This window comes from Lithobates pipiens, unplaced genomic scaffold (genome assembly GCF_037356315.1).
Source record: "Lithobates pipiens isolate NorthernLeopardFrog02 unplaced genomic scaffold, aLitPip1_a1.2 Scaffold_8, whole genome shotgun sequence".
Classification (NCBI taxonomy): Eukaryota; Metazoa; Chordata; class Amphibia; order Anura; family Ranidae; genus Lithobates; species Lithobates pipiens.
The window spans coordinates 74,594,652-74,616,021 of NW_027507903.1; the positions used below are offsets into that span (position 1 = coordinate 74,594,652).

Below are 21,370 nucleotides of genomic sequence, written 5' to 3' on the forward strand. Positions count from 1 at the left end.
AGAGTGTGCTAAAAATACCGAAGGGAACATAACAAGTTTTTCATAATGAAACATACCAGTATATTGTTTTTTTGTTTTGTTTTTTAACTAAACATTCCATATAAAGAACAAGCATCTACTGAATCATACAGTATATGTGGATAAACAGTCTGTTACTTACGGACAAATTTGGTAACAAGTTTTGTCCACCAGACATGTTCTTACCCAGGGTTTCATGGATAGCACTTTACTATCCTTCTGCATTCTAACATTGTGATAATTAGTCTAAAAATTTGAGTATAACAATGCTAAAAAGACACCATAAAAAATTAAATCAATATAATAATAGGCAAAAATACAATATGGGGAGATTTACTAAAACTGGAGAGTGTAAACTCTGATGCCGTTCTGCATAGAAACCAATCAACTACTAGGATTTAGGTTCGGTTCACACTACCACAACCTGAAATTTACATCACTTGCGGTACGACTTTACCAGGCATCTTCCTCATGACTTGAGTACTACTTTGATAGATGTACAAAATAGAAGTTGTATAGAAGTCATCTTGAAGTAGTACAGGAACCTTTTCTAAACTCAAAGCGACTTCAGTATTGTTAATTAAGTCAGCTCTCATTGACTAACAATGAATTTGACATGTCATGCGACTTGGGGTCTCACAAGCTTGGTCCTAAGTCGTGGCCTTGTGAACCGAGCCTTATTGTCAAAGTTTAATTGACCAAGCTGATTTAGAAGCTGATTGGCTACCATGTCCAGCGCACCAGATTCTGAGTGCTCCAGTTTTAGTAAATCTCCCCCTATATGTCCATATAATAAACTCACTAGAAAGTTGTTCACTTCAAGGTCACCAGAAAGGCATAAGGTAGACTCACAACATTCATAACGTTGACTTAAAAAGGCTGACACTGTTCCTTTATAAAATAACACTGAAGTTCACATATGGTGGACCTGCCCAAAGGTGCATCATTTATGGATAGGGTTCAAAACAATGATTAACTTGGTATTACAGGTCAATATTCACAAAGACCCATGAGAGGCCCTTCTTCACAAACCAGTAAATGACATCACTCGGTGTAGTCGTTTTCTTATTACTCATATTTTTATAGCCACCAAACAACCATCGCCAACGTGTGGAAATCTTTATGCCTTCATTTTGAAGAGGTTAAATCTAAGATCCAGGGCACATTAGATAACGAAAAACTAACTGCTATATTAAAATATACCCATGACAAATTTATTTCAATCTAGCAACCAGGGCTCCATTATTCCCCTTTCTCTTAACACATTTTGGAGAGGATTTACCTCAAACTGGAGCACTCAGAATCTGGTGCAGCTGTGCATGGTAGCCAATCATCTTTTACCTTCAACTCATTCAATTAAGCTTTGACAATAAAACCTTGAAGCTGATTGGTTTCTATGCAGAACTGTACCAAATGATGCACTCTCCAGTTTTAGTAATTCTCCCCCCTTATTTCTTATGCAGTTTTTTTTTTTTTTTTTTTTTTAGATATAATTTTTATTGGAGTTTAACAAATACAATACAGTATCATTGAATACAATTAGTAACAGTTACTATTAGACATCAACCAACATTGTACTATTCTTGGCAAATGCCAATCCTGTTGAAATAGACTAATATACAGTGTTAAGGGGTAAATTCGCTGTCAAAAAACAAATAACCAACAAGTCTCATGGCCCTGTCTAGCCTCCTCCAATGCCCCAACTGAGAAGAAGCTGTGCTGGAGGGGCTCAACATGGGGAAAAAAAATGAACAATCTGGTTCAAAGTTGCTAATTCACACTCTCAATGTCTTATGCAACTTTGAATACAAGGGAATACTTCCTCTCTTGTGTTTCAATTCATGTGGCCTCTGTGGGTCCCTTCTCTCCCACCCTTCTTCCCCACTTTCTTTTTTATTCCTTATTTCTTTTTTATTTTAAATCTAAGATACAGGGCACATTAGATAACGAAAAACTAACTGCTATCTTAAAAGATACCCCTGACAAATTTATTTCAATCTGGCAACCAGGGTTCCATTATTTCCCTTTCTCTTAACACATTTTGTTTATTTTTTTGTTCCATTTTCTGCACTTCCCTTTATTCTATTTCTTTAAAGTGTTTGTTACCCTAAAAAAATATATTCTGTTCCCTTAACCTCCCTGGCAGTTTTCCCGAGTGTGGCTCGGGGGAAAATTTCAGTACCATTAGTGGTAACCCCGAGCCACACTCCGGATTGCATTGCAGGATCCTGGTATATGTAACTTACCTTGTCCCCAGAATCCTGCAATGTTCCTTCACTGTGTCCTCGGGCTGTGTCCTCTGCCCGATGCCTCTGTGTTCTGGGCTCTGTCTCCTGCGAGCGTTTCGATGCATGGGGAGGAGCCCAGTGGAAAATTCAAAAAGTACAATGAATCCCAAAGAAGCATGGAACCTCCACCCAATAGGGGAGCCGTCTGGAGGTCGATGGTGTACACCTTAGCTTGTGCAAACTGGCATCCCAGACAGGCCGGCCGAGGCATTCTCACAGCGTGTGCTATCTCTGTTCCACCAGTGATATGTACACTTCCTTCCACCTTGTCTGATCTATTGTAAACAATAGTATTCTCGTCTTGCTGTAGTAGATCACTGATTCGCCACTGTTCCTTTTTTTGATACGTTCTTGGGTCCATCCCATGTGGAGTAACCTTTCTGCCAACTCTTAACCCTGAGGCATTCGGCCTACACAAGCCTGATTGACCCACTACCGCTGGTAAGTGGGTCCACCTTATCCGGTAAGAGAACCCACTCATACGCTTGTGACAGAGGATTTCCTTGTTTCAACAGTTTCACAGCCAGTCATACATTATTTATATCACCATCACTTTTATTGAGGACTCACAAGTCATGTATTAGATGGACACGTTTTTTCAGTAGTTCCTTTTATATTTGAACTCTCACATTCTTTTGTTCACACATGTGAACATTGGACTTTCATTTATTTACAACATATGTTTTGGCACGATTTATTATTTTAGTTTATTACAGTCCTATTACTGTATTTAGCGCTACACTTCTGATTTTCTCAACTAATTAGTACACTATAAGACCATTTTATCTTTTATGGCTTGTTTCTATATCACAGGATTTTTCAGAGGTGACAACATAAGATACCTGATGGGAACAAGCACTGTGGAATACATCTGCATTGAATTGCATAATGTGTGTTAGCTGTTCTCTTATGGGAGACAGCACCTGATTCTGGTGAGTTGCCATTACTCCCGATTTGCATATTTAAAGGAGCACTGTATTTTAACATGGACTTTGCACAGATGGACTTTATTATTTAATTTATGTACTGGGAGTACTGCAATTCTGTTTGTTTATGTTTCATATTTGGTCTTAATTATTGTCAGTTTGCTTAACCTGTGAACTGGTGGTAATTCATTTTGAATCTGTCACAGCCAAAGCAACGAGTTTCAAAAGTGGTAGTAACAGGACGTACCTGTTACTACCACACCTGTTGCAAAGCTTTACTGAATTAGGTGCAGCCTGTTTTAAAGGGGTCATACCACCCCAAAACTGCTTTATTGAATTCCCCACTCTACCACTGTACCTTACCTGATTGATCAGCACCAATAACCTACAGTTCCATGCAGAGTTCTTACAGCAGTGGAATTTTGGCATCAAGACAGAATGATTCATTTATATAGTATAATGTTTAAAATGCTTGTAAAGGCAGAAGTTTTTTGTATTCTATGCATTAAGATATAGCCTTCTGTGTGGAACAACCCTCCTCAGCCCCCGTTAATACTTACCTGAGCCCAGTGGTGGCTGGTGCTGTATATTTTGGGGGGGGGCGTCAAACAAGACACCCATCACCATCCCCAACCCGGTCGCTTGCTCACTTGTCCGTCCCCACACCAGCCCTGCACTTACCCCCTCTAGCAGTTTCGGCTCCTTCCTGTGTCTCCTCCCCCTCGGTGTCGGCTTCATCCCCAGCGGCTTCACGCCAGCTTTGTCCTCAGTGGCTTCACTCGGCAGCCTATATGATTGCTTCTCCTCTCAGCCAATCGGGTCTTAAGACTTGCTTCCTGATTGGCTGGGAGGATAATCAGGAAGACAATAGCGAATATTAATTCACTATTGTCACACAATTGGATGGGCTCAGGGTGCAGTGCTCTGCACCTTGAGCCCACCCTTTTTTGAAGCCAATTAATCATGTTATTAATCGAATCATATGCTTCAAAAAAACCAACAAAAAAAAAACCCCTGCATGTAGATTAGAGCCCAGACGCATGGATTAGGGGGGCGGCGCACTTGCGCCCCTAATGGATGGGCTGTCTGAGCTCCATCCCAATCCAGGGTTGTTGCACGACAGACTCCGCTGTCCGGAACTCCCCCTCCTTATTGGCTTAGACAGCAGCGAAGCACCATTGGCTCCCATTGCTGTCAATTAAAGTCAGTGAGCCTATGAGGAAAGGGGGGCCGGGCCACAGCTCCATGTCTGAATGGACACAGGGAGCTGCAGCTTGGCTTGGATGCCCCTAGCTGCGTGCTATGGGGGGACTCAAGAGGAGGGAGAGGCAAGGAGCACAGAAGAGGAACCCAAGAAGAGGAGGATCTGGGCTCCTCTGTGCAAAACCACTGCACAGAGCCGGTAAGTATAACGTTTTTTTATTTTTTATTAAAAATAACAGACACTTTAAAAAAGGCAAAATAATCAGTAAAACGTCAGCACCTTCAGTTTTCAGCTACTATAGTGATTGTAATCTCTAAATATGAATGAGTCTGAATGTTAATGTTTTTGCTCAGATAATACAGTCTGTGTATATTGTTGGTTGCTATGGTTTACCGCACTTTTGCATAGCCGTTCTGAACATGCACAAATGTAAGTTATATCATCAACCTTCTATTAACCTGAACTATCAATCTGGCCTACAAACAGTGCACACCCACTAACCAAACATATGTTTATCCACAAATGATGAAAGCTGCACCTTACATTAAAGAGTAATTATCATTCAAAAATGGAAACAGGTCACCCAAGGGAAGGAAGGGTCTTTCACCTAACAAGCTGATTATATAATGGAAATTATCCTACTGATTAACTGATATTGCCAGAGGGAATCTTCTGATGCACACTGACAATACATACAACTCCTGGCAGCAATGTGGGGCAGTTATGTAACATTCCTCACACTCACTGGTTCGTCCTGGAATAGGCTGGAGTAGGTGTGCAGTTTTTGTCTTTGCTAATAGCAGTGAAAGTACAATTTGTAAGCGGGCATTACATTGTGTGGATTTGCTTTAGAAAGTGTTAGGCCGCGTACACACGGGCGGACTGTTCGCCCAACTAAGTTCGTCAAACAATCCGACAAACAGTCCGTTCAAAATTTGCATGAACGGACTTGACCACACACGATGAACGAACAGTCCGCTGAAAACGTGCGTGATGACGTGTACAGCACGTACGACGGGACTAGAAAAACGACGTCCTATACACTGCAATGCAACCTTCGGCCATGTAAACCCTTTCTGAGCATGCGCGATACTTAGTCCGTCCAACTTGCCTACACACGAGCGGACTGTCCGCTGAAACCAAGTTTGGACGGACAAAACCAAGTTTGAACGGACTGTCTTACGGAAATTCCGTAAGACTTTGTTCGTCAAACTGTCCGCTGAAACAGTCCGCTGAAGCCCACACACGAGCGGACTGTCCGCTGAAACACTGTTCAGCGGACTAAGTTGGGCGAACAGTCCGCCCGTGTGTACGCGGCCTTAGAGTTAATCCAGACAAAAGGTATAAACAACAGCACTTTTTTTTTAAGGAGGGAATGTTCTTCAAATTCATACTACTCCTAGGTAAGGGGCCAGTACTGATCAGCGTATGTGATGCATGTAATGAGATTAGATTCACTCCTGTTTCAACATATTATTATCTATGCTTTCTTACACATTTAGATACCTGCAGAAGAGACAGGATTTCACGAAAAATTCATGGCTGCACTAAGCGCATTATCTGGGCGTTTCAAACATCTTTATTGTTTATAAATGGAAATAACCATCCCCAAAAAACCTGATGTTTCCCACAATTCACTAATGCATTTCCCCTGATCAAGGGCTTAATCTTAGTTAACCAGCACAAACGTGTCTAAAACAACTCCACAAGGTAGGATCATGGCTGTAAATATGATGTTGTTAGAAAAATTTCTTTACCTTGCCCAAGTCTTGCCTATCCCTATAACATCCTACCGGCTTCCAGTAATGCAGAGCCGAATCTTACATCATGTCTGGAAGGGTACCTTTCCTTAAGAGGCTAAAACAATGTTACATAGACCCAAGCTTCAAGGATGTCTAGGCCTTCTCCTTCTCTATACGTACTACCAGGCAACTTATCTCACCCAAGTGACACAGTGGTATTCCAAGGAGACTCCCTTTGTGTCTTGTTGGAAGCAAACCTTTGCGCCCCAGTCTCGATAGGCATTAGCATTCCATATCTGTAAATTTTACGCCAGGTACGACACAATACTATCATGCAAAGTCCACAATTGGCTGTAAAAGATCACACCGGATCACTCTTTGGGGGGTAGTTAACACTGCTGCCCATGTGAAAGAGGCCTAAAAGTAGAGTACTACTACTTATAGTACCACCAGCAGTAAATGAAATCTTTCTTATTTTGTAGAGATAAAAGGTTTAGTAGATTCCTCAGCATTCAACATGTCTGGGTGTTTTTGATGCCCACAGTGCACACACCACCCGCTTTGTTACTAATGTGTCTCCATTGTGGTTCCAGCTGCTTGCCACTACGTCAATACTGCATACCTTATGCCGCGTACACAGGTAGCAGACTATCCGGCGGACTTATTCTGGCGGACTTTCTGATGAATGCTCTCCTTGCCCAGCCTGTCAGTTTAGGTGGACAGCCGGTCTTGGTAGGTTTGTAGTTGTGCCATACTCTTTCGATTTTCGGATGATGAATTGAACAGCTCTGTGAGATGTTCAAAGCTTGGGATATTTTTTTATAACTTAACTCTGCTTTAAACTGCTTCACAACTTTATCCCTAACCTGGTGTGTTCCTTGGCCTTGGCCTATGATGCTGTTTGTTCACTAAGGTTCTCTTATGCCACGTACACACTTCCCGCCGGACTTTCCGAACGAGCTACTTGCCCACACGCGGTACTTTTGCAGCGGACTAATATGGGGTACTAAGTCCGCCGGACTATACGCCGTACTTTTGAAATGAACGGACTCGCCCACACACGCAGAGGAAAGTCCGCTCATTTTGAGCGCGTCTCCAGGTGATGAGGCCAGCGACGCCTCCTTCGCTGGTCCCGGCTATGCGAGACCGGCGGACAGATTGCCGGGTTCTAGCACCTTTCTATATTTCATAGTTTTGGGCTTTAGCTTCTCAAATCATCTTGCGATGTCGCATTTCATGCATATTCTCTTTTTTCCCAGGAGCTGGTTGGAGTGTTTTTTGTGTGATCAGCCAATCCGATTTTTCTCTATTTGTCAATAAGCTTAGTAAGTGCCTGTACTTTCTTTTCAGGTTTTGGTTTGAATTATTTCACCTTTTAGCCACGGTCCGGTTACAGGTCCCAGGCAGGACGCACACGCTTTTCCCAAAGGGATGTGGGGCAGGGTTCAGCAGGGGTTTGAGAGGGGGGGGTGGTGTTTCTTTATGGATTTATTATGTGCTTTTGTATCTAGGGGGTTTTCATACACTCTGCTTTAAACTGCTTCACAACTTTATCCCTAACCTGCTGTGTTCCTTGGCCTTGGCCTATGATGCTGTTTGTTCACTAAGGTTCTCTTATGCCACGTACACACTTCCCGCCTGACTTTCCGAACGAGCTACTTGCCCACACGCGGTACTTTTGCAGCGGACTAATATGGGGTACTAAGTCCGCCGGACTATACGCCGTACTTTTGAAATGAATGGACTCGCCCACACACGCAGAGGAAAGTCCGCTCATTTTGAGCGCGTCTCCAGGTGATGAGGCCAGCGACGCCTCCTTCGCTGGTCCCGGCTATGCGAGACCGGCGGACAGATTCCCGGGTTCTAGCACCTTTCTATATTTCATAGTTTTGGGCTTTCGCTTCTCAAATCATCTTGCGATGTCGCATTTCATGCATATTCTCTTTTTTCCCAGGAGCTGGTTGGAGTGTTTTTTGTGTGATCAGCCAATCCGATTTTTCTCTATTTGTCAATAAGCTTAGTAAGTGCCTGTACTTTCTTTTCAGGTTTTGGTTTGAATTATTTCACCTTTTAGCCACGGTCCGGTTACAGGTCCCAGGCAGGACGCACACGCTTTTCCCAAAGGGATGTGGGGCAGGGTTCAGCAGGGGTTTGAGAGGGGGGGGTGGCGTTTCTTTATGGATTTATTATGTGCTTTTGTATCTAGGGGGTTTTCATACACTTTTAAACTTGGTATTATTACTTGTTGTTGGGCCTCATTCTGGATCATAGGTCATGTTTCGGTGTCACCTATTCTGTTTGTTTCATATACTACATCAGGTGGGAGGGGCTCACAGGGCACCTACAAGTTCCACTTGGGGAACCCCACTTTCAATTTTAAGGAAGGGGGGCACTTTGTACATGGTTTCCAAATGTCCTCTGTCACCAGGAAGTCTTACGGTGTCTGCTTTTACACAATCTTGCTTGATTCAGTTATATTGATGCTCATTTCAGAACTTGTTTTCCTGTTGCTCCTATTGTGTTTCACACGGTTATTTGTTGGCATGTTTCATTCCCATTGTTTAGTCTGTACTGCGTACTGTCAATCTTTCTGCATGTCTATCAGGACAACAGGGTTTCTTCTTTGGTTTTACGGTTCTGGCTTACTTCAGGTAGGTATGTGATTGTTTACCTTGAGTTTAAGTTTTAATCGCATCAGGGCTGGGTGTCACCTGTTTGGGTTTCACGGCATTACACCATCACTTAGCTGCCCATCATGCTATAAGCACATACAGAGGTTGAGTGGATCGTTTCTTTATTGTCCTGTGTGGTGGCAAGTCCCCTCATCCGTTTCACACACGTCATACATCATCATTTCACTACCTTGATATCTCACCTGACACGTTTTCAGGTTTACAGTGCCTGAGTGTACGTTTTTAATTACCAGCTAAAACCACAGGTGGCTTGGCTCTATCCATTTCACGTACTAACACGTTTCCAGTACCCTTTCTTCACAATGTCACAACCTGCACACGGGAGTAATAATTTATATGTAACAAGGAGAATGTTTGTTCAGGGGCTGGGTTATCATTTCACGGATTTATTGCTCACTCGCCATTTCGATGTCACAAACGGTCGTGGTTACAGGCCTGTCATGGTGTTTTCCTAACTCGTTGTCACTTGTGTCAATTAGATCATGTCTCAGGCCGCAGACATCGAAGCTTTTGAAATAATCCCTCCTACTCAGGCTGGAAATTCCGAACAGGGCAGCATGCCCTCCATGAGGTCTTGGACGGTTCCCAGATTAATAGTAGAACTTCGACATAAGGGCGTCGCTTACTCGGCTTCAGCATGCAAGGCAGGACTTTTGAAACTGTTATTCCCCAGTGCTTAAGGGTCCACCCCGAGTAAGTTACCCTTCATTCTGTCGGTGCATCCCTCATGTTAATTCACTCCTCTCTCAATGTGTTGGCAGCATCTTTTCAGGAGTTACGAGCCAGGGTGGAGGTCTTGGAAAACCCTCCGTGCCCGGCACCAGTAGCACCTGCGATACCCGACACGTAAGCTGTCCCCGTGTTACCTTTGGTCGTTCCGGCAGCATCAGATAAAAGCGCTAGTTCACTATCTGTCACTCCAGCCCATTTCATCCCGGCTAGTATCAAAAAAGATATTTTGGATGGTAAGGACGTTAACATAGCCTCCCTTTTGATTGCAGCTCATGGCATTGAGGACAATAAATCATACGCTTGTGGCGATGTTTCGTGGTGGTCAAAACCAGGGACCACAGGCTCAGCCTTTCCATCCCTGATTTCGTTCTGGCTTTCAGCATCTTCAGGGATGTTTTTTGCTCAGTTAGTCCGTCCCCAGAGGAGGAAGGAGCTTGACCTTTATTTATACGCGGTAGTTGAGCTGGGTCAAAAGTATGGCGGTTCGGCTTTTTATGACTATCATCGGTCCTTTTCTGCTAAAGCGGCGGTGGTGTTTGCTCAGCACCAGGTAATAACTGACTGGAACAACGTGGACACCAAACTTTATTGTCGTAATTTTGCCAGGTTGAGGGCTCCTGTTTGCACCACATGCCAGTCTTCTGCACATACCGTATATACTCGAGTATAGGCCGACCCGAATATAAGCCGAGGCCCCCAATTTACCCCCAAAAAAACTGGCAAACTTATTGACTCGTGTATAAGCCGAGGGTGAGACATGCCTGTCCATCCCTGTGTGTGTGTCCGTGCATCCCTGTGTGTCCGTCCATCCCTGTGTGTCCGTCCATCCCTGTGTGTCCGTCCATCCATCCCTGTGTGTGTGTGTCCATCCATCCATCCATCCCTGTGTGTGTGTGTGTCCATCCATCCATCCATCCCTGTGTGTGTGTGTGTGTGTCCATCCATCCATCCATCCCTGTGTGTGTGTGTGTGTCCATCCATCCATGTGTGTGTGTGTCTCCATCCATCCATCCATCCCTGTGTGTGTGTGTCTCCATCCATCCATCCATCCCTGTGTGTGTGTGTCTCCATCCATCCATCCATCCCTGTGTGTGTGTGTCTCCATCCATCCATCCCTGTGTGTGTGTGTATCCATCCATCCCTGTGTGTGTGTGTCTCCATCCATCCATCCATCCCTGTGTGTGTGTGTCCATGTGTGTGTGTGTGTGTGTGTGTGTGTGTGTGTGTCCATGTGTGTGTGTGTGTGTGTGTGTCCATGTGTGTGTGTGTGTGTGTGTGTGTGTGTGTGTGTGTCCATGTGTGTGTGTGTGTGTGTGTGTGTGTGTGTGTGTGTGTGTGTGTGTGTCCAGCCTACCTGTGTCCCGAGCCTCCGTCCCGTGCCTTGCCTCCTTGCCTCCGTCCCGTGCCGTGCCTTGCCTCCTTGCCTCCGTCCCGTGTCGTGCCGTGCCTTGCCTCCGTCCCGTCCCGTGCCGTGCCTTGCCTTGCCTCCGTCCCGTGCCTTGCCAGGATCGCCGCTCTTCGTCGGCGCCTCGGCGGCCATTCTAAAATTCAAAAGCCGCGCCTCCGCCTTCGCCTGTGATAGGCGGAACACTGAATTTCCCAGCAGCCTGTGTTCCGCCTATCACGGACATCGTCTCATCCTCGTCCGTAGTACAGAGGATGAGCGGATGTCCGTGATAGGCGGAACACTGACTGCTGGGAAATTGAGTGTTCCGCCTATCACAGGCGGAGGCGCGGCTTTCGAATTGTAGTATGTCCGCCGTCTGTCTGCTCGATACGCTGATCGAGCAGTCAGACGGCGATGACTCGAGTATATGCCGAGGGGGGCACTTTCAGCCTCAAAAAAGAGGCTGAAAATTTCGGCTTATACTCGAGTATATACGGTATATCTTACTGGTGCCCTCTCATGGGCCCCCCTGCTGTGCCAGGTACCTCCAGGGTGCCCTCTAGTTTGTTGCCAACACTGGGCCTTTCAACTTCTTTCGATAAACTTGGCCGCCCCATTCAATTTCTGGGTAAGTCATAGATATGTAGCAACTTCAACCAGGGTTCATGCAACTACAGCCAGTGTCGCCTCCTCCATGTCTGTGCCAGCTGTTTTAGGGCGCATGCCAAATCGGGAAGGGAAGTCTTCTTGACTAAGCCGTATCAATGTGTCTTTTTTGGGGGCCTGTTTGGAGTTCCATCTTTCCCCCACTTTATGTCAATTTTTGGTGGAGGGTTTCATCACATTACCTCAGGGCACTTTTGAATGCAAGAATTTGTTATCCACAGGCAGACATGGAGGCGGTGGATCGGCTACTTTAATCTGAGCTGGACAAGGGCTTTATCATCAGGCCTTTTTCCACACCTCCTTATCACCAGTGGAGGGTTAACCCCCTTGGCTTGGTCAAAGGCAAATTCTCAAAAAAATTAGGAATAATCTACGATTTGTCAGTGCCTCATTGCTCGCATGTGCCTAGCTTAAATTCCTTAGTTCCATCTGAGGAATTTTCGCTTAAATATGCATCTGTGGATCTTCCTATCCAGCGCATCATCTGCATAGGAAGGAATGCCTAGAGGCGATTCAGTTCGCATTGTGCGCTATATAAGTATTTCATTCATTCATTCATTCAATGCTTGGCTGTCCACAGCTGACATTTCCGATGCTTTCAAGCTCCTTCCTATTCAGCCTGCTCTCTGGCAGTGGCATGGGATCAAGTGGAGGGAAATGTATTATTTCGCCACTAAACTCACTTTCGGGTCCAAAAGTAGTCCTTGGCTTTCCAATGTGTTTGCTGATGCGCTAAATTGTATTCTCACTCAGAGGGGGCATTGTCAGGAGGTCATACATTATCCAGACGATTACCTCCTGCTTGAAAGTTCAGGCCGAGCACCTTCAGATCTTCAGAAACTGGTGGCTGTGTTTTCTGCTATTGACGTTCCTTTGGCTAGTAAGAAGATGGAAGGCCCCGCTACTACTCTGACCTTTTTAGGTATCGTGCTAGATTCTCAGACCATGCAGGCTAACCTGCCAGCAGATAAATTGGTCAGAATCAGAGAAGGGATCCATGGGTTTTTAGTTTCTCAAGCCACTTCCAGGAAAGATCTACAGTCACTACTGGGCATGTTGAACTTCACCATGAGGATCATTCCTCAGGGCAGGTCTTTTATTTCACAGTTGCTGGCTTTGCTACCCACAGCTCCTGACTCTGATTCCAGGGTCAAATTAGATTCAGCGGCTTTGTCGGATTTACGCATGTGGGATGAGTTCCTCCACCACTGGAACGGCGTTTCCATGTTTATTCCAGCTGTTTCAATGTCTTCCTTACAGGTTGTCACTGATGCCACGCCCTCTAGAGGCTATGCGGCCATCTTTAACCACTTCAATACAGGGCACTTTCACCCCCTTCCTTCCCAGCCCAATTTTCAGCTTTCAGCGCTCTAGCGCTTTCAGTGACAATTGCGCGGTCATGCTACACTGTACCCAAATGAAATTGTTATCATTTTGTTCGCACAAATAGAGCTTTATTTTGGTGTTATTTATTCACGACTCCGAAATTTGGGAAAAAATTTGGGAAAAAAACAATATTTTCTTTTTTCTATTTGGAAAGAAATCCAATAAAATCAAATTTTGTCATAAATTTAAGCCAAAATGTATTCTGCTACATGTTTTTGGTAAAAAAAATTCCGTTAAGTGTATAATAATTGGTTTGTGTGATCACGGACATATGTACGCAAATGATCATGTACATATGTGTGCAGGTGATCACGTACATATGTGTGCAGATAATCATTGGGACATGTGATTTTAGTGGGACATATGTGGGGGACATGTTTTTATTATTAGGGACATGTGTTTTTATTATTTGGGGACATGTATGTTTTGGGGACATGTGTGTTTTGGGGACATATGTGGGGACTGTGTTTTCACTGTGTGGTGTGTTGTGTGTTTACACTACACTGATGATCAGTGAGTAAAAAGCTGTGAAAAGCAGCCTATACTCACTGATCATCAGCCGGCTGCAGCGTTCTGCTCTCCTCTTCTCAGCGGTGACTTCCGTGTGAGGAGAGGAGAGCCGATTGCCTAGCAACCGGCTGTTTGTTTACATCACATGACGGCCGTGATTGGACACGGCCGTCATGTGATCAGGAGGGCCAATCACAGAGCCCTCCTGCCGATCTGAGATGTGCCGTGTCCGGGTGACACGAGCACATCGGGATCGCGCCGCTGCGCGGGCGCGCGATCCCGCTGCTCCTGAATGACGTTCCTGAACGTCCTATCAGGAGCAGGCGGCTCCCACCCGGCCGTATATATACATTGGCCGGGTGGGAAGTGGTTAACACACATTGGCTGGCAGGTCCATGGCCAGATGAATGTTGTACGATTCCCAGGTTTTTTCAGACGTCTGTGTTATTTGAGGTTTACCCCATAGTGGCCTTTATGGACAGGTAACACTGTTACATGTTTCACAGACAATCAGGCAATTTCGGAAATCAATAAAGGTAGATCTAGTTCATTTCTCATGTCTTTCATACGCAGACTCACCTGGTTATCGCTACATTTTAGGCTCAACATACACTGCAGTTTCATTAGTGATGTGCAAAATTCAGCAGCAGACGCTCTATCCCGTTTTGATTTTTCATCCTTTTTCCATCAGGTTCCGGACGCAGACATCTCGGCCACCCTGTCCCCGCATTTCTCGCTCCTGAGGATGGATTAGGTACATATTGGGCAGGTGCATTAGGGTTGATCGACAGGTCACTGTCCATCAACACTAGGAGGGCTTACTGCACAGCCTGGAGAACCTTTCAGACTTTTCGCACTTTGTACCCTAGGTCGAATTGTTTTGATAATCAATACATTTTGGCTTTCGTGGCATACTGTCATTCTCAACAAACTATCTCAGGGTACGATCAAGGGTTACTTGGCAGGTGTCCAACATTTCTTTTCCTTACAATGTCCCGGTAAACCTTCAGTGTTTGCAGCTTATTCGGTCAAGGCAATCCTTAGGGGTATTCAAAAGAGCAAGCCTCCGGGCCCCAATAATAGGCTTCCTATCTCCGGGGACATTTTCTGAGCCATGTCGGTAATGTTGTCTAAGTCTCCTTTTGGGCACCTACCTAGTCTGGTGCTGAAAGCGGCGATTTAGCTTTTTGCGGTTTTCTTAGGCCAGGGGAGTTTGCTTGTACTGGGGCAAGGTCTCGTACTTTGTCCATCAGTCAATTAGTCAGGTATCCTGACCATTTTCTGTTACACTTGGAGGCATGTAAGACACAGCAAACTGGGGCCGGTACTGATATCAGGTTTTCCAGGGTCGAGACTGGTTGGTGCCCAGTCATGGTTTTGGATCTTCTCTTGGCCCAGCTGCCAGATAGACCCAGGGATAGTCTTCTTTTGCCATTTAATGGGGCCCCTCTCACCTCTGCACTTTTCATCAAGCACTGCCACACTCTTTTGGGGAATCTGGGGCTCAACCACAAATCCTACTCAGGTCATTCTTTTAGGAAGCCAGGGGGTCCCTGTTCACGTCATTAAAAGGTTAGGCAGGTGGAGGTCATCATGCTACTCCAGGTACGTCCCAGAGCCGCTCTTAGAGATGTCTCAAGCGTTTCTGCATTTGGCTGATTAATTGTGATTTTGTCAAATAAACTTCCTTTGCATTTTCATCCTACTGTCTTGTATTTTTTGCCCCCTTTTAGGCATACGGACCTCGTGACCACGGCACACCCCAGGTCACCTTTTCAGCTTTCTTCTATTTTCCCTTTCCCTAATTATTACAAGAGTCTCTGAGTACAAGTAGGAAGGAGGGGAGTAGGCCCGCCTGAATTTGTAGGAGGAGTCTCACTGTTATAAGCCGGCCCTGGGTCCTCCCTGACCTGTCGGCTTTTTTTCGTCAGTTGTCCCACCCTCCCATTCCCTTTTTTTTTCATCTCTTCTCATTTTTTATTACTACTTGGGCATGCCCCCTTTTAGGCATACTGACCTTGTGACCATGGCACACCCCAGGCCACCTTTTCAGCTTTCTTCTATTTTCCCTTTCCCTAATTATTACAAGAGTCTCTGAGTACAAATGATTTTGGGACTGCTGAATTCTGGGCCTGCCTCATATCTGGGCTTAATGAATGTTATCCTTGTTCCTTAGATGTAATTGGAAGCGGTGAGTTTTGACTCTCACATTGCTCTTTCCTTTGATACTCTGACTGTATAGGATGGGTTTTTGACAGCTTTTTCCTTGTAGGTTTTTCTGTCATATTGCAGCCATCCCCTTTTTGGAATATAGTGGGTCCATATGCTTTAGTGCTCTCCTCTCTTGCTTTTGCAATAACACTAGACATGGAAAGTCTTGGTTTCCTTGTCTACTTTTTGTGAAGGTATGTTTCTTTTCTCCCTCTCTCTTGATAATGGCGTTCTGATTGATTTATCTGTACCGATTTGTATGCAGTTCATATAATTTAAAATCTATCTAAAGATAGTTTACTATTTAAGATATATTAATAATTTAGTTTATTCAGCATGAAATGGAGCTTAGTTATGTAGCATGAGGCTGTATATTCTGTAATATTTATTTGTAAACTCATTCAATGAATCCAAGCTCTGCAAGCAGAGATAACATGCACTGCATTGATGCATTCACACAATTTCACAGTAACCATGAGATAAAACAAAGTTCAGGAAGATTCCTTTATCCCATTGTTTTGAAAATCTATGTACACTACAAACTTTATGATTGAATCAGTTCTAATATCGCTGTTTTAGTAACCTGACAGCTTATTATTCTAAATAGGAAACCTTCATTTTGTTTGCACATATTAAAGATTCTAACTACCAGGAAGAATGAGTCCTTACATTTAAAGAGAACCTGCCATTTCAGATCCATCATGGCAGCGCCTATTAGCTGGCATCCACTCACCTGGTACTGCCACATACCTCACCTTGTTGTGTCACTGCCGCATCACCAGCCGTCCCATTAAAGTGAATGTGACTGTCGGTGAGTCAACAGCGGGTCAGAGGAGGATCTGCTCTGAGACACAGATGACAGTTGCTCTTTAAAAATATGATTTAAATCAAGTTGATTTAACTCAAGCCTTTTTGCTAGCGATTTAAATTGTGGTTTAAATCGACTTGATTATATATATATATATATATATATATATATATATATATATATATATATATATATATATATATATATATATATATAAAATAGCTACAGTGTCTCTTTAACACATAACAATAAAGTCGATGTCTGTATGTGTTGGAACTCTGCCTAGAATATTATAGAAAGATAGCAATTTCATACATCCATGTTGTACATGCAATAAGAAGGGCATAACACATAGGGGTTGATTTACTAAAGGCAAATATACTGTACATAGTAAATGCACATGCTCCAGAGCTTAGTAAATGAGGTAACACTTTACTTTGCAAAGAATACTCAATCACATGCAAGGAAAATAAAAAAAAACTGCATTTTTGTTTGTACATGATTTGATTATAGAAACCAGCAGAGGTTCCCCTCATTTCAGAGCTTCCCCCAGGTCTAGAGCAAAAACACTTGCAGTGCAGTAGATCTGCCTTTAGTAAATCAACCTCATAGGGTTTGATTTACTAAAGGCAAATAAGCTGTTCACCTTGCGTGGGAATTTTCCCTTAGCTTATTGAAATGAGATGAAGCTCTGCTGAATTCAATCATCCAATCATGAGCAAGCAAGAATAAAGTTTTCTTTTCTTTTTTTTCTTGCACATATTTAGGTATTCTTTGCAAAGCGAATTTCCACCACATTCACTAAGCTATAGGCAAACTTATAGGTAAACGCCCTATTTGCCTTGAGCAAATCAGCCCCATAGACTGACATCAGGACTTGACCTTTTCTTACCTTTGCCTGGTTAGAGAGCTGAGCTACTTGCAGTTGTAGTTCATCATTATGGGCTGTCTGTTCCTCTACCTCTTTTACTAGCTTTTTGTTTTTTCCTTTCAGGATCTCAATCTCTTCCTTCAGTTGTTTTATCTGTTTCTCATAATCTTTTCTCTGGATTTCAAAATGTTTTTCAAGCTTCCTATGGAAACAAAAAAACAGCAATAACTGACATATATATTACACCTAAATCAATATCTATGATCCAAAAAGAAAGTACCGGCCCCCTCTGTAACACATACCCTGTTTCCCCAAAAATAAGACCTAGCGTGATTGTCGGTGATGGCTGCAATATAAGCCCTACCCCCCAAATAAGCCCTAGTTAAAGTCCTTATTTTCAGGGCAGGGCTTTTTTTTGGGGAAACAGGGTAGGGCTTATTTGGGTGTAGGGCTTATATTGCAGTCATCACCGACAATCACTCTAGGTCTTATTTTCGGGGAAACAGGGTATATGTCCCGCAGGTGACTTTGGGAATATTAAAATAAGACATATTTACTATTAATATCATTAAAGCTTAACAAATAAAAAAAAATACATATATGCTTCAAGTTTCAGTTCTCAGTTTTTTCAGCCTTTGTGTACATGAAATCCCCATAAGATCCCCATCTGCATTAAGGTCCTTTAAGCCTAGGCGGCACAGTGGTGGTAAGCAGCACAGTGGTGTAGTGGCTAGCACCCTCACCTAGCACCAAGAAGGGTCGCTGGTTTGAATCCCAACCACAACACCACCTGCCTGGAGTTTGCATGTTCTCCCTGTGCCTGTGTGGGTTTTCTCCGGGTACTCCAGTTTCCTCCCACAATCCAAAGACATGCAGGTAGTCTAATTGGCTTCTGTCCAAAATTGGCCTTAGTATATGAATGTGGACCTTGGATTGTGGGCTCCTTGAGGCAGGGGCCAATGTAAGTGTGCAATGTACAGGGACAATTGTAGACACTCACTCAGGTTGAACTGGATGGACTGGTGTCTTTATTCAACCTTACTATGAAACTATGAAGCCTGTGTCTACAATTCATTCTGCTATTTCAACATCTCCCTTTGTAGCCATGCATTTAGATGCAATGACAGCAGAAAGTATAAGTGATGATGAGTAATGAGCCTGCATTAAAGAACATAACCCCAGCATCCCTTTCAATGAGCAATGCTCCTCCCTGCTGGTCACTGGATAGTGCAGACCTTAGCTGTGTTGATCAGTCACCCGATTACTGTTCTAGAAGCAGGTCTGATAGAATGTAACCAAGAAACAAGGGCAGAATGCATAGCTAAAATCTGCACCAGCAAGTGGCCAGGTCCCCCCCTGGAACATGCAAATATAAAGGGTGCCCATGGATATGTTCTTTTTCACTTTTGCATGTCCCCTACGAGGATACGCACACACAAGGAAGGAAACTATTTAATAATGCTAAGTCAGTGTTTTGAGTGAGTGATTAAATCTCTTTATTGATACTTAAAGTGGTTGTAAACCCTTACAAACCACTTTGACCTACAGGTAAGCCTAGATTAAGGATTACCTGTAGGTCCAAGAAATATCTCCTAAACCTATATGGTTTAGGAGATATTTGCCCGAAAAGAGGCACCGCTGTCTACGGCGCATGTGCAGTAGACAGCGGCGCGCAGGCACACTGAGCGCGGCATTTCCAAGAATGGAGCTGCCGCGCATGTCGACTCCCGTGCACATGCGCGGGAGTGACGTCATCGCGGCTTCGCCCAATGACAGCGGCGGAGCTGTGAGACGCCACCAGCAAGATGGATGCGGCGGACTACAGGGGACAGCGGCGACTTCGCTGGCTCCTGTGTCAGGTAAGTGACACATAATGGGCTACTATGCGATGCATAGTAGTCCATTATGCTTTGCCTTTGCAGGGAATGAAAGAGGAAGTAAATCCATCAGGGTTTACTTCCTCTTTAATGTAATGAATGTGAATTTAATATTCCTTTAATAGAAAAATTATGAAAAGCAACCTACAAAAAAATCTAGGTAGGTAAGGATTGTATGTGAAATTAGCTCCACCTCCATAACCCTACACAGCATGTCCAACAACGGAGCCCGGTTTGTTTCTTTATTCATGATAAGAGAGTAGAGTCATCACAAATGAAAATAGCTATACATACACTCTATGCTTTCCCTCTTTCTCAACATCTGCAAACAGCTGGTTGGTAAGTTCATTCATTTTATCTGTGCAGAAAAAAGAAAGCAGCACAATTTAATTATTTTTACAAACCTAATAATAATATAAAAGTTCTATCAGTCTGAAAACACTTTACCCTTCATCTCTTGGGTTTTTTCCTGTAGTTGGGTCTCCAGTCTTTGCTTATGTTCCTGAAGATCAGCATTCTGAGCTTGTAGTTTTGATATTTTCTAATAGAAGACATTTTCATAATCACATTGATGACAAAACATCCGGGAATACATTAGTTATTCTTACAAAATCCAAGTAAAACAAAGGATCTGGTGCAGCTGTATATGGTAGCCAATCAGCTTCTAACTTCAGCTTGTTCAGTTAAGCTTTGACAATAAAACCTGGAAGCTGATTGGTTTATATGCAGAGCTGCACCAGATTTTGCACTCTCCAGTTTTAGTAAATCTCCCCCACAGTACAACATGTGGGTGTACAACGTGCTTTAGTGCACAGTTATAAGAAAATTGCACTGAAGTACCATTTATTTTTAATGGTACGCCAACATACTGCAATATATCTGCATTATAGTGCACCACAACACAAATTGAACACTCCTTTGTGGTGCACAGTGTTGGAAAAACGGTGCAAGTGTGATTTTCCCTGGGTTACAGTGGTTTGAGAGCTTGTTCAAAATGATAGTGCTTGTAAACCTCAGATATGAAATATGAATGAAGCATATCCCTCTATGTGTCATGAATTACTGTTGAAATGTCTTCCTGACACTAAGGGTACTTTCACACTGGTCCAGTGCGGGCATTAGCGGTAAAGTGCCGCAAGTTTTAGTGGTGCTTTACCGCTGTTAAAGCAGCGCTTTTTGGCTGCTAACGGAGAGCTTTTAACCCCCGCTAGTGGCTGAAGAAAGGTTTAAAAGCACCTGTCTTGAGGCGCTGCTGAAACGCTTTGGCAGGGCTGCCCATTTATTTTAATGGGCAGGGTGCTTTAGGAACGGTGTAAACATCACTCCCGCACCGCCCCAAAGATGCTGCTTGCAGGACTTTTTTTCCCATCCTGCAAGCGCACCGCTCCAGTATGTCACTGTCCCACCTCTCCATCTCATCCAAAAAAAAAAAATGCCTTATCTGGAATTCTTCAATAATGTTCTTGTTTCAATGCATGATAATTTGCATAACACCTCACCTTTAGCAAGCAAAACAATGCATGTTATCACACCACAACAATATAAATGTGCCCTTAAATTGTTTGTTACAGTGGATATAAAAAGTCTACACACCCCTGTTAAAATGTCAGGTTTCTGTGATGTAAAAAAATTAGACAAATAAATAATTTCAGAACCTTTTCCACCTTTAATCACTTCAGCCCTGGAAAGGTTTCGCCCCCTTCCTGACCAGAGCATTTTTTTGTAACTTGGCACTGAGCTATTTTAACTGGTAATTGCGCATTCATGCAACGCTGTACCCCAAAAAAATCTGTCCTTTTTTCCCAACAAATAGAGCTTTTTGGTGGTATTTTATCACCTCTGCGTTTTTTATTTTTTGCGCTATAAACAAAAAAGTCTGACAATTAAAAAAAAAAAAAAAAAAAAAAATTAAAAATAAATAAATATCAAATTTCTTCATCAATTTACGCCAATATGTATTCTGCTACGTTTTTGGTTAAAAAAATCCCAATAAGCGTATATTGATTGGTTTATGCAAAAGTCATCACGTCTACAAACAATGGGATATTTTT

General features: G+C 43.5%; 1 protein-coding gene across 2 annotated transcripts in view; it reads right to left on the reverse strand.

The window, feature by feature from the left end:
* The window catches only part of MYO5C (myosin VC), a 214,649-nt gene that overhangs the window by 66,554 nt on the left and 126,725 nt on the right, over nucleotides 1–21,370 (reverse strand). For both annotated transcript variants that reach the window (XM_077472579.1, XM_077472578.1), the window contains exons 23-25: nucleotides 19,767–19,860; nucleotides 19,614–19,677; nucleotides 17,464–17,644 (exon numbers count right to left, since the gene is read on the reverse strand). In XM_077472579.1, the coding sequence (XP_077328705.1) occupies nucleotides 17,464–17,644; nucleotides 19,614–19,677; nucleotides 19,767–19,860 (339 nt within the window). The remainder of the gene's footprint in view (nucleotides 1–17,463; nucleotides 17,645–19,613; nucleotides 19,678–19,766; nucleotides 19,861–21,370) is intronic.